Source organism: Phaeodactylum tricornutum, chromosome 22 (genome assembly GCF_000150955.2).
Source record: "Phaeodactylum tricornutum CCAP 1055/1 chromosome 22, whole genome shotgun sequence".
Lineage (NCBI taxonomy): Eukaryota > Bacillariophyta > Bacillariophyceae > Surirellales > Neidiaceae > Phaeodactylum > Phaeodactylum tricornutum.
The window spans coordinates 332,460-346,180 of NC_011690.1; the positions used below are offsets into that span (position 1 = coordinate 332,460).

The window sequence follows — 13,721 nt, forward strand, 5'->3', positions numbered from 1 at the left end:
GAGACCATCGTGGGGCATGTGATAGAGAAAGGCTCCCAGCGACTCGCGTCGGACAAAATCATCCGTCGGCGTTTGACCCTGACATTCGAAATGGTTAAGTTCCGAAAGAAAGTCTTCGTGATGAATGGCAATCACACGACGGCCTGGTGCGAACAAGCGCGGCGACCGAGTCTTTGGTGACGTACAACGGTCGCTGGTGCCCGAGAGGGCGAGCTTCAGGAACGGTGCCAAACATGTTTGGGACAAATCTTTGACCCATCTCGATCGTCCAATCTCAGTGTTTCCCACTAGACACGAATTTTCAGACAATAGGGTGCCAAGGAAATGCCGTAGACGGACGACAAAGGAAAAAGCTGGTTCGGGTACACGGCGTATCGCAGATTTTCCCAAGACCTCATTACTGGGTTGGACATCCACCAATTCTCGTGCGTGGATGGTCCAGAGTCGTAACAGTTGATCCTTTTGATCGGTATTGAGTTCTGGTGGGACTGAACGAAGTCCTGTCGTTGTTTCTGCTGTCATGGTGGATCGGACCGACAAATGATACTGTCGGAGGTGTTTTTCGAGCGAGAGCTGGAGAAAGTAACAATCGACCTGTCGAGTCGGCTTTTTTTTTGTACCTTTGACATAACCCTAGCCAAATATGTGGGAGGGATGGTGTGGAGCCGTCTGCGAAACGGACGTTGACCAGTAGCGAACAAATCCAAACCCTCCACCAAAGAGTATAAAACGTGACCTGGATGCGGCTGTGGCTGAAACAAGCAAGTGTATATGTGGTAGCGACGGTGTCAACTGTAAATCGTGTTGAGCGGAGGAAACCGATGGGAGCATGCGATCGGTTTTAATTGCTTTCGCAGTTCTTCAACGAGCGAGACCAACGTGATTTTCCATGCCAGAGCACCCAAAGACAATCGAAAAGTGAAGGTTTTTCTATACCGTTCCCTTTAATTGTCACAAAGTCACGCGATTGTGAGAAGCGGCGCGTGTGTTTATGGTTAAAGAAAGCTCTTTTCCGTAAGCAATTCGAAATATTTTCTGGTGCTCAATCAAGGCAAAGTGCAACAGATTCTCATGACGGATTGGCAGAGTCTCGACCAATCGTCGTTGAACGTACGGGTTGATCCTTCAACAGCGTCATCCCCATCCACCGACCTTCTTGCGTCCAAAAATGATGGCTTGGCGACAAAAGCTTCGTCATCTTCTAAAATGGACGCCGGTAAGCCTCCTACTGCTGTTGCTGCTGGTGGTAGTGGAGCGGCCAACGAAACAGTGGGCTGTGAGTTTTCGATGGAACGCAATCCCCCTTGGAATGGCGGCCAACCCGCTGTAGAAGACTCCAACGGCAAAATCATTGACGCTCTCCAGGAAGATGTGGGTGACTCCACCTTTTCTCCAAGCCCACAACTATCCAAAGGCAATCGCGGACAGCACGTTTTATACATTTCTACGTTTGCCGTATTTGGCACCGTTATTCGTGTCTTTACGGGTCGTCTGTTTGGAGGGGATTGTGGAAACACAGCCAGCACGTCCACGTCGGTCGTAGCCGACTTTGTCGAACCGTGGGCGTCTCTTGTGTGCGTCACGGCCAATGGCAAGACAGACCAGACCGGAGGGGCTTTGTTTACCGATTTGCCAGCCAACATGCTCGGTTCGTTCCTGATTGGTGTGCTGTCTTTGATGGGAACTCATCGCAATAGGACGAATCATCCGTTACCATGGTTTCGCGCCGATCATCCCTTACAGCGGCATACCGCCTTTCACGTGGCCCTAGTGACCGGATTGTGTGGATGTTTGACAACCTGTAAGTCTACGAAGCGGATGGGTCTTCGTGTGACTAGTGTGCGAACTTTGTTTGGACTCACGAGCATTCTCGGCATTTTTTCTGGTGTACCCGTTGCGCTACAGTTGCTTCGTGGAATACACAAATGGTTGTCATGCTGGACGGTACCGATACGGTTTTAGGGTCACAGCCGGTACCGGCTTTGTTTGGGTACCTAATTGGTATCTCCACCGCCGCGACTAGTTTTCTTTCCGGGCGTCACTGCAATATGTTGCTACGCTCCCGGCATCGGGAGTCTTTGAGTTCTACTCGCAACGACATTCCCGCGGTGGATACCGAGCTGGGACAACCGGTGCTTGAACGTCCGCCACCGCCGTCATCCAGAGCTCCAGTTCAGCCATGTTGGCTCACTCGTCTACTAGGCATACGCGTGGCCCCGTTCTTGGTCGTGACGGTGTTGATTGGTGCCTTCGTCGTTGGTGATGTTGTTTATCAGGTTCCCTTTTACCGCAAAATGTGGATCTCGATCGCGTTGACACCGTTGGGAGCGTTACTGCGGTGGCGCCTTTCTCGTTGGAACTCCAAGATTGTCTGGAATCGACTCGCCTGGGTGCCATGGGGAACGCTCGTCGCGAATCTACTCGCCGCTGTGCTCTCTGCGGCGGCCGAAGCGATCGGCGAACGTTACTACAAGAACGACGCGTGGACGTTCACCATTTGGAAAGGCGTCGGGGCGGGCTTTGCTGGGAGTCTTTCCACTGTCTCTACGATGGTCAAGGAAATGTTCGCCATGGATTCACCGGCGCGTGCGTATTTCTACGCTACGGTCACAGTAATAGCAGCCGCTCTACTGAGTCTCGCCGTTTACAGCCCCATCATTCGGTCGTAGACACGTGTAAAACTATAGCCAGACGCCTATACTACAATCACAAGTGCCTAGAAAGAGGAATGTGGCCTTGTTGGTGTAGTTAGGTTGATCCAATCGTTCTACGCTACTTAAAACAATTACCACCAGTTATTCCATCTTGTGGGACACGGATACAACAAGCGCTTGCGAGTTCCGCGACGAAGGTGCCGAAACAAGCGACTGCACCCAGGCCAAGGGCTCGGGTTCCAATCCAACGAGATCGACGCGACCTCGGTACGTTGTGGTCAGGCAGCGGATAGTGGCGGAAGCCGTGTCGTCGCATGCCGCCACCAGCGTTGTGTGTCCAAACTGTTGACATCCACGGCGCAAAAGATAGATTGCCTGCATGGCGGCGGGCACGAGCATGGCGACATGCGTACTATGCCAGTCGGCCAAGGGTTTTTCGTCGGGTCCCGTCAAGGAGAAGATCAGGCAGCGGGACAATGCCCGCAACGCCCAGTCCGCGCATGTCAGCATCCCCGGCGGAAGTATCCAGGTGTTGTTCGGTTCGGAACGCGCTCGCTGGGTACGGGAAATGAGTGTTTCTCCGAGACCGCCAATGTAAACACAGAGCGCTCGCACCAAGGGAACGATCAAGGGTTCCGGTGGGCCGTCGGTGAAGTTCGCATTCTTGGGAAGCTTCCAATCCACCCATGCGCGGACATTGGCGTTGTGTCGAGCGGACGATGCGTTCGCATTTAGTGGTTGCCGTTCAGACCCGCCTAACGACTCCAGGATGGTCAACCGCAACACGTCTTCTTCCAAGGGGACTTCGGGGGTGGCACGGTTGCTTTTGGAAGACAAGAAGATACTCATGTCTCGGACGAGTCGTTCTTGTCGCCGGGACTCTTCCGTGTCGAGGTTTGTGACCCCCGGTCGGCTCGTTGGTCGGCAAACTTCCGCGACAATGTCCGTGTCTTGCAGGACACTGTACAGTAGGACACCGAGTTGTCGTTCCATCGAGGAGTCGTCGGCGAGTTGCGCCACGAGCGCGGTCCAGTCGGCCGGTGGATGGAAGAGTGACCAGCGCAGGGCTTCTTCCAGCGCGCCCAAGTACAAGGCTACGAGTGCGCTCGACAGGCCCAGAGTGGCGTACAAGCCGAACCAGTGGGTGGTGTGTCGTGTCGGGTGCCACCAAGCCAAGGCGAATGCGATAGAGACGGCGGGTATGAGTAACGACTGCAGAACCAGCTTTTTCGTCAAGTTGCGCAGCATGAGGTTGATTGATTGGGCGTTGAGGTGGTGTTGTGGTTGGTAGGGACGTGGGTCGAATTCGTGGGAAACGCCGTCCAACGCTGTCCACACGAGGGGACCGGCAATCGTCCAGATACAAGCCGTGAGGATGGCGGTGGCCACGACGGGATCGTTGTCGAGTGACGGTTTCGTGTACCGTGTGAGTACTGTTGTGTTGATGTGGGCCAGGATAACGCCGACGATGAGTGCCACGGTACATTGGGCGACCGTGGCGGCCAGCGTGGGACTCTGTAATCGACGTCCACGGTTGTCGGGTTGTAGCTGAGAATGATCTTTGGGGTCTAGGTGGACGAACGGATGGTGGAACCAGAGGCGGAGTGGATTGAGGATGAGTGGAAACGGAGAGCAACGGACTGTTGGAAAGCGCGAGAGGAGACGCAGACACACGGGTGTAAGAGAGAGAGAGACGGGAGGATGACAGGGGATAAAGTTGGTGTGCGTAGCATACGACACGCTCTTAGCAACTCGTTTCACAACGTGCTTCCATAAGAGATGTCTGGTTGGCGACGCACAAACGGTCTACACATCTACACACACTGATGGTCCACACGAACGGTACGTACCAATGGACTTGGGTCCGACGTAACGAGCCAGTACGGAGAGTCCGAGCAATGCGAGGGAGAGTGCCGTTCGCCAGGCTGCCCGGAAGGAAAGAACCGGGAGTGTTTCGGGTATGGCCATGGCGGTTGCCACGGGTCCCCAGACGTAGCGTGCGAGTAGGAAACTGGTCCATCCGGAAAGGAGGGGCAACCTTGTCGCGTTGTTCCGCAAGGTTTTTTCCAAGGCAATGCGGGAGGAGGCTAGCTGATGGATGAGTCGGTAGGCGGCCAGGTAGAGTGCCAGCCAGAGTAGGAGAAAGAAGACAGCGTGTCCCCGAGTGACCCATTGCAAGGTGCCGAGGAAGACGCGGGAGACGAACGGCAGCACGAAGAACGCAGCGGGGGCGGCGGCGACGACGACGGCGAGTCTCTGGTAGACGAGCGTGAGCGCCACCACCTGATGCAACGCCGGAGCGGGAGCGCGGTGTTGTGGTTCCATGGATAAAAGGATTGGTGTATTTCTTACTCACAGTAAGGGTAACTACAGTAAGTGTCTGTAGGAGTGGATAGATGGATAAGATGTAAATAGAATGGAGTGATGGATAGAATGCGACGAGTGTGGATGTTGTTGGTTTGTGTCCCGTCGTGGAGATAGCTAACGGTTGCCTCCGGTACGGTACCGTTGGTCGTTCTTCCGTTCGAAGTACCCTAACGTTGTTGGCGCAACCCACGAACGGTCGTTCGCGTTCCCCATTCACAGTCAGTCGGGTGTGCTGCCTACGACGTTGGGAGGGAAACGGGAGACGTGAGTCGTTCCGGAGTCGGACAAAAACAAAATGGCAACGAAACGTCACCCAACTGGGACTCGAATGTCCCCGGGCGCCCCTCTCTCTCTAGGTAATTCGTTGGGGGGCCTACAGTCCGCTCCTCGACTACTACTAGCTACTACTAGTAGTAGTAGTAGTGTGAAACCATTCCTACCTATATATCCACACACGAACGAGAATCCCAATCACGAACGGCGTTCTCGCACCGCCCCCCCTGTTTGTTGGATCCGCGAACCGAAACATTGGAACGGGACCATGGCCACAAGGCATGAATACAACCTCCCGTCGGCGCAATCCTCCCATCGAACCTATTCACTGCTACACGTTCGATGTCCCGTGATAGCGTAACCAGTAAGCAGTAGTGTTAGTCGACAACAAACAACGGTCCCACACGCAATTCCCCTCCGCAAGTCCGGTACGTCTGGCCCACACGCACAGGGACGTCGATTCGATTCTACCGTTTCCTTCAGTGTCGTGTGCATACACGACAGCATGACGGCATCACCAAGGGTCGACAAGAAGGAGGATATGACCCACACGGGTTCCGTATCGACGGATGCGTTGGGTATCGTCCCCGTCCTCGCCAGTGCTGTGACAGTCCCTGGTGCCACGCCCCTACGATTAACCGGTACGGTGCTCCCGGAATCCAACCTGACTCTCGTTGGTAGGCACACCAACACCGACGCGCACGATGCAACGTGTGAATCAGACACCCGACACGTTCACCAAGAGCACGTCCGTGCTCACGTCCAACCAAACACCCGTCCCCTCCGACGCAGTGAACGACTCGGATCACGATCTCGCGTCCCGCCGCCGCCACGGAAAGTTGGGACCGTTCGTCGACGTTCACGGCGTTTGCAATCGCGAACGTCCTCCGCGTCAGGCACAAGGACAAAATCAAGGTCCATCATGACGACGAAACCTTCGGGTCGACGGACTCCGTGTCCCCCACCGTCCCTGACGACGGCGCCACGGACGTGTGTTACAGAGAAACCAATGATACCGTGGACCATGGTGGTCCCACACGTTCCCCAAAGCCATCTGGACCGTCATTCCCCTGCGGGCAAACCCACCGCCCTCAATCCCGTCGCCACGTCGGAGGTTTCGACAACGGCGTCGCTGTCTACCATTTTCAGACATACTGTACCGGAGACAGCAAAATTAGCCGGTGCGCAAGATACCACGTCACCATCAGTATCAACGTCGACATCCCAACCCAACCCGTTCGGATCCGTCTCCGCACCAACACTCCGCACGGAGTCTCCACCGACACCACCTTGCGTCTCCGCCACGACACACCCCGATACAATACAAAGCTCCATCCACACCAACGACTCCGTCGAGCTTTCGTCGGTGGCCCATCCTTCCGTCCATCGTGCGTCACCGCCCACTGCCGTCGATCCGACCGACACGCCTCCACCGTGTGCGTTTACACAGTCGCTCGGCCGCGCCGGCTTTGCGATTCTCCGTCCCGTGGATCACGGCGTTGCCCTGCGGTTACCCCTGCCCCAGTCCTGTACGCAACGAGCCGTGGCGTTTCGTGCACGGCAGTTCCGGTTCGGCGATGGTCGTTACGGTACCGCCACGATCCTACCGATCCAGCCGCACCCTGCACCCTTCGTGCAACGGAATCGGTCCTGCCGTTCCGTTCCGGTGCGGGCGGAAATTCTGCCACTACCGTCGCGTATCCCCACTCCGGGACTTTCCAGTCGACCGCGATCCCTAGAACCTGGTCCAGTCCCCGTGGTCGAGGCGATGCAGGTCTCGGTCCCCACGCGTCACCGACCCCAGCGGCGGCATTCGGTCACCGCGTACAATTTGGAGATCCCTCAAGACCGGGGGACGTACCAAGGCTCTCTTCCAATCGTGGATTTCGAAGACTCGCGCGACGGAATGGAGGCGATCATCCACGGACATGAGTTCAAACCGATTCGGGCCCCCGACGGACCATTCCACAACGAGTTGCACGGCCGAGTACCCCTTTCGGCATCCGAGGTTCGTAGAATTACACCGGATCCTATTTCGCCAATCGCTTTCCCGAGGACAGTCGTCGCCAACGACAGTGCCGAAACGGCCATTCTGGAACACCTGGAGCTGGTGATGGACACGTCTTCCGTAGCAACCATCGACCACCTTTCGTACGGTTCTCGAGAGGATCAAATGCAGCTTTCCCGGGAAGACATGGAGGTCTTTTTGACGCCCGCCGTGAATGCACCGTTTCCGGTAGCAGAGATTGATTGCGGGAGGTGGGTTGATACGGCCACGGACGCCGAGGCGACCGAGTTTCTGGCGGGTCTCATGGTCGACGATCCCGAAGCAAGTCTGTCCCTGGCCACAACCGTACCACCGTTCCCGGATGCCGTCTCTTTTCCCGAACCGCTGTCCGCTGCCGTTTCCGAGTCGGAATCTCACAACGTGCGTACGCATCCGTCGACCCAACCGATCGTGAAAGAAAATGTCGACACACTGTCAACACCGATCTAAAGCCCTCGGTTGGAACGGGGGGCGTGGGTGATCGGGTCGCAGGCAGTATTTACTGTGAGACGCCGTTTCGTCCTCGAATGTCTAAAGTAATAATTGGCGTCAATGCTCCATTGTTTACAGTGAGTCATGGTCGTTGTCGTCGTTGCTGTTGTATATGTTGTTAGTTTGGCACAGGAATGAGGTGACAATGAGTAACCTGCAGTCAGTGTGTGAGTAGGTAGTCAGTCTGTGTGTTCGGAACGGAATGGCGTTTGGACGAGTGTCCGGGATCGCAGACGGGACAGGATGGGTATTGTATACGGCACCGATCCGATTGGAACGGTATTCAGAGAGAAGATGATTCGTCCCAAATTCAGCAAAAGACACATGTTTTGTCCCAATCGAAAGGAATCAACCCAGTTTCCAGCGACGAGGCAAACAGACGGAAACCCAAGCGTCGTCGTACCGTTACCCGATGTCCGGTCACGCGTAAGGTATCCCTCCGTCGGAACTCATCCATCGCTACGAACTATCTACCAACCCTATATTCGCTTTCCAACCCGATCGTCTCTCCTCTCTCGTCTCTAGAGACGACATCATCTCCCACTTGCGCGTCGCTTTCTATGTTCGTGGGTGTCTCGCCACCTATTCTGGGTTGCTCTCGGTAGGACATTCGCAGATTTCGTCATGAACGACAAGGAGATTCCTCCCGAGATTGCCGGTGCCTACCGGGAAGCGAAAGCTCGCGGCTTGCCCGACGGATGGTCTTGTACGATTGATGTGAGTCTGTGATCTGCGTATGTGTCTGCAGGAGTCTGTGAACCAGGAGTCTGTGTACGGGTGCACATGGGGTAAACGTTTATCGCGTGTTTGTTTTGCTTGCGTCTCGGTAGCAACCGTGCGACTCTGGACAAGGTCCCGATGCCCGTGTTGTGTTCCCTCGCATCCGTATCCGCACTCATACTCAATCGGACTTCTGACAACTCATATGTTTGGTATCCACTTGCTTCTCTTGTGACAGAAACGCAACCGACGCAAATGGACGGCACCGAATGGTCGTTCGTGCGATTCCATCCCCAAGGCCTTGCAGATTTCGGTCGAACTCGGCTTGTTGCCCTCGGACTTTGTCGTTATTTCGGGAAAACGGAAACGTTCCGCCAAGGGGCAGGCGGAAAGCAGCAAGGCCTCAAAAGGCCATCATCGACCCTCAACGACACCGGCGACGGCGGCGGCTACCCAAGCATCCAATCACACCAAGCATACGGGGAGTAGCAGTCACGGTGTGGAAAAACGTCACCCGGAAGATACATCCGATCATTACGCCTACTTGGACGACGCACCCGAAGAACGTGGTCCACCGCCGGAACCCATGGATCCCGAGCATTCCTTGGACGTGACAGTGAGTACAAAAAAGGTCGCTACGCCTGCGACAACCGTGCACTGGGATCCCGACAGCCCCGACGGCCGTAAAGTTGGTTGGAAGATCAAAATTGCCTTGTCCGGGGACAATTGGGTTGACGGACGCATTGTTCGGTACGATCCGTACACGCACAAACATAAAATAGCCTTGGACCGTGAGGAAGGTAAAGACGACAAAAATCACGGAGGCAACGAACACACTGAAAGTGACGATGCGGCATGGATATGGTTGCGCAATGAGCAACACAATTTGCAAGTCGCCACCCGCATTGTCTGGGCGCACGTCAAGGGGTACGCGTGGTGGCCGGCATTAGTAATGGAATCCAACATGCGCGAAGATCGTAAAGACGGTTACGTTCACGTCGAATTTTTCGGATCGGGTGAAGTCAGTGTCTTGCGCGACTCACCCGAGAGCGTCCGGGACTTTACACCGGATGCGATTGATCCCGTCGTAGCCAAGCACAAAAAGAAACGCAACGTCAAAGCCTATTCACTGGCTTGCAACGAATGTCAACTCGTACGCAACGTACGCAACGAAGCGGCCGTGTTCTATGCCGAAAAAGCCATGCTCATGGCCAACGCACACGCCAACGCCGCCATGAAGTCCAACAACAAAGGGACCGGTAGCCTAGGTGGCTTGGTGGGAAAGTCCATCAAGATACATCGTTCCGACGTGAACTATCCATACGGTGATACGCTCACGGGTACGGTCCGAGCGTTTAGCTCCTTTCAAAAGAAATGGCTGGTTTCTTTTGAAATCTCGGAGCAAACCAAGGCCAAGTACGAGGCAGCGTGGATAAACGTCCTGGCCAAGGACTGTTCCTTGCGTGTCCTCGATAAGGCGAAGAAATCATTCGACACCGAAGATTTGGTGCCTTACCTATACGGGTTCAATACCATTCCTGCAGGCAAGTTGGACCCACAACACGCCAAAAGCCGTGATGCCGACCTGTGTAAGCTGCTAACAGAACGCTGTCATGGTTGCGTCGAGTACCGCAAGCCGGACGATATTCAATGTGTTTGCAAAGAGTGCAGTTCTGTATTTCATTTGAGTTGTTTGGATCCACCCATAAGTCTGGATACATGGATACGCATGCAAAAAGACAATACACCGTTTGTTTGCTCGCGTTGCACTCCGTGCCGCGGCTGCTACCAAAAAGATGTTGCGTTTGGTTGTCACGTACACCCATTGCCTCCAACACTGTCCTTTCCCAACTCGGAAACCTTGAATCTCTGTGCCATGTGCAAAGAAGCCTACGACGCAGAACGTTTCTGTCCGAACTGTGCCCACTCCTGGGACGATAAAAAATTTGACAAAGTTCGACAACAACTCGAGTTTGTCACTACCAAGAAGAAGCGCAAGGGAGGCACCACTCTGATTCAAGACACGGCTTCCCCTTTAGTCTTTGGTTCCTTTAGCGGTGACGAAATACTTCCACTTGGTGCCAAGGTCGATCCAATGCTATTTTATCCCGAAACGTCGAACTGGGGCTATACCGAAGTAGAAATGTTGGTTTGTGATGCCTGTAAGGTGTGGGTACATGCCGGATGTGCTGGTATAACGGAGGATGAGTACGACACAATATCCGATGGAGACCACCCGATTCATAGCAGGGAATTTCTTTGCCGCGTTTGTTGCCGCAAACGATGCAAGGACCTTATCTCGGCACTGCAGCAAGAAGATCGCACTGGGTTGTTTGCCGTTCCCGTGTCGGAAAAGGTGGCGCCAAATTACCGAGATATAATCAAGAACCCAATGGATTTATTCACAATGTTGGAACGAGCTGAAAGTGAAGAGTACCAAAACTACGCTTGGGTACGAGATATGTTCGAGTTAATGGTGCTGAACGCGTTAACGTTCAACCGAATGGTAAGCTTTGAGAAATGATTATGGTTTCTCTCACTTCACTAGTGTTGCATCTCACACGCTTTGTTGCTTCAATTCCTGCATAGTACACGCGGGTATGGATAGAAGTCAAGCGGTTTTACGAAGATTGTTTAAAAAGTATATTTGTGAAGATGGGAAAGGCTGCTCCCCCTGGAAAATGTTGCAAAGATATTGAAAAGAACTTCGTCAAGGCCGAGGTGCTTCGGAAGCAAGAGGAAGATCGTGTACAGATTGATGAGGCCGTAGAAAAGAAAGATCTTGTAGCGGGGTTGATGGCGACTACGATTACTTTACCGAAGCTCAGAGACTCCCCTCCAGATGAAAAATCTTGCGTACCGTTTAGAGAGGTCAAGATGCAATCTGTTGATGCATTCTACTGTTCTTGGATGGATTGCTGCTATACATGCGGAAGCAGCGGGGCTTCTGATACTATGTTGTTTTGCGTAGATTGTGGTGAAGCCTTTCATTCATTTTGTGCGAACGCTCCGGTCCACAGTATGGAAGCTTCATCAGTTGCAGGATGGAGATGTCCAAATTGCAAGATCTGTGAGATATCCGGGGATGTGCCAGCAGACGAAACAAAGATGTTGTTTTGTGAGATGTGCGACCGTGCTTTCACACTCGACCTCCTGGATCCGCCGTTGAAATCAGCTCCTTCCGGTCTATGGATATGTGGGCAGTGTGTAGAATGCAAGTGCTGCAACCAAGCACTTGATCCCAGAGGGGCGAGTTTGACCCACTGGTCTCGTCAACCGGAAGTCTGCTTCAGATGTGGCGGGTGTGACGGCTTGCTGGATGAATCATATCAATGTATGAGCTGCAAGGTATGCGAAAAACTTCTGCGCAGTGACGATGAACATATAATTCGTTGCGTCGACTGTGGTGCTCACGTTCATGCATCATGCGAAGTTCGAGCACTGCAAGCCGAAGCGCAGACGGAAGCCCTAAAAAAGCTGGCTACACGCACTCAAAAGGCCGAGGTACTTCAACATTTCGCTTTTGCTGGAAACTTTGCTGGTGTTTGCTGACTTTTTCTTCCTCTTCTTGCTCCAGAACGTCAAATATCAATGTCTTTCTTGCTTTGAACCTTTGGTGGTCGACGCGGACCGAATTGCTTTACAGCAGAAGTTTTTGAGAAAAGTTGCCTGGGAAAGTGTGGTGAAGGGGACAATCGCCCCAAACGATCAAATATCCCCCTTTGAGATTTTTGAGAAACTATTAGACGAAGTTGATTGGAAAGTTCGTGAGCTTTGGTTCAACGACTATCTAAGTGTGATCCAGGAAGCTTTTCTTCTTTATCGCTCGGCATCAGAACGGCACTCTGACGCCCGTCTGGTTGTTCAGCATGTTTTGGGCAATGAACCGGACATCCCACTTTGGATGGCACAACGGGCACTTCGTTTCATTCTAGTCGTCCGCCGGTCTAAATGGGAGAGTGTCGATGACATAATTTTGAATCAAATTGACGCTTGTGTAGTTGCAGCAAAATTGGCCGCTTCGTTCCTCCGAACAATTTGCTCTACAATGGGAGTCGATATCGAGAAGAACATATCTTGCTACAAGCGTGTGTCTGTGCTCCTTGACCCACCAAACGGCAATGGCACGGCAGCCTACCCTGTCGATATCATCGAGGGTGTTTACGATGATACTCTGGAGCAAGCGTGCAAGCTTGCCGCGAATGAGAATGTTAGTGAGAGCGATATCAATGTCGCTGAAATGAAATTTTCTAGTATGCAGCCGCTGCGTTCATCTCATCCAGTGACGCTACCTTCGCCTTTGTGTGGTTGGAAGCATATTGCTCAGCTTGCAGCGCAAATGGAATGGAAGGATCCGCGGGAGTGCAGCCTTTGTCACTTGTGCGGTGACGACGATGCGGGCTTCCATGATGCTGCGTGCTCAGAAGCAGACGGTGATGAGTACCCACTTCCGAAACTGGGCCGTCTTCTTCCAATGGCAAACGGATTTTGGGTGCACACTCTGTGTGCCTTATGGAGTTCGGAAGTATGGGAAGCTGCAAATGATGGTCTGATCCACGCAGTTGAAAGAGCCCGTGCTCGGGGTGCGCAACTTAAATGCTTTGGATGTGGAAGGCCGGGTGCCACAGTGGGGTGCAACAAGAGTAATTGTTCCTTCAACTATCACTTTCCGTGCGCAAAAGCCTGCGGTGCTGCATTCACAGCGGATCAGCAAGTTTACTGCAAGAACCATCGTTCATCAGCGACGCGCCTCCTATCGAAAGAGGGTTTTGAATTCATGAAAGCACTCATGGTTGCACCTGAAAAGAAGGCTGTTGCGACGGAAAGAGACCACAACGCCGAAGCGATGGATGACGACCTTTGCTCTCGAGTGGGGTGTTTTGTTCTGCACTCGCTTGGCAAAATAGAACAGCATCACGAAGGCTTTCATTCCGAAAATTACTTGATGCCTCCAGGGTACACTGCCACTCGAATTTTTTGGTCGACAGTGCTACCGCGCAGCCGAACTGTCTACATATTGAAGATTGAGAAATCATCCGACAACCGACCCGAATTCTCGATCCTTCCCAGCGATAGCCCCGAAGCGAAAATTTGCGGAACAACAGTCGGGACTGTGTACGGAATACTTATGGATCGTGTCAGGAAGGTGAACTTTGATCATTTCTCCG

General features: G+C 53.4%; 2 protein-coding genes across 2 annotated transcripts; one reads left to right on the forward strand and one right to left on the reverse strand.

The window, feature by feature from the left end:
- Positions 1–735: 735 nt before the first annotated feature.
- PHATRDRAFT_49471 (predicted protein) lies at positions 736–2,669 on the forward strand (the record flags this gene model as incomplete). The annotated part of the gene is made up of 2 exons (XM_002184078.1): positions 736–1,801; positions 1,906–2,669. Exons 1-2 carry the CDS (start codon positions 1,072–1,074, stop codon positions 2,667–2,669), a joined length of 1,494 nt encoding a protein of 497 aa, XP_002184114.1. The 5' UTR covers positions 736–1,071.
- A 126-nt stretch (positions 2,670–2,795) lies between these two features.
- On the reverse strand, positions 2,796–5,099 carry PHATRDRAFT_49472 (predicted protein; the record flags this gene model as incomplete). The annotated part of the gene is made up of 2 exons (XM_002184197.1): positions 4,505–5,099; positions 2,796–4,294 (listed from the first exon to the last, which is right to left on the reverse strand). The coding sequence occupies exons 1-2, from the start codon at positions 4,977–4,979 to the stop codon at positions 2,796–2,798; spliced, it is 1,974 nt and encodes a 657-aa protein (XP_002184233.1). The 5' UTR covers positions 4,980–5,099.
- Between the last annotated feature and the right edge of the window lie 8,622 nt (positions 5,100–13,721).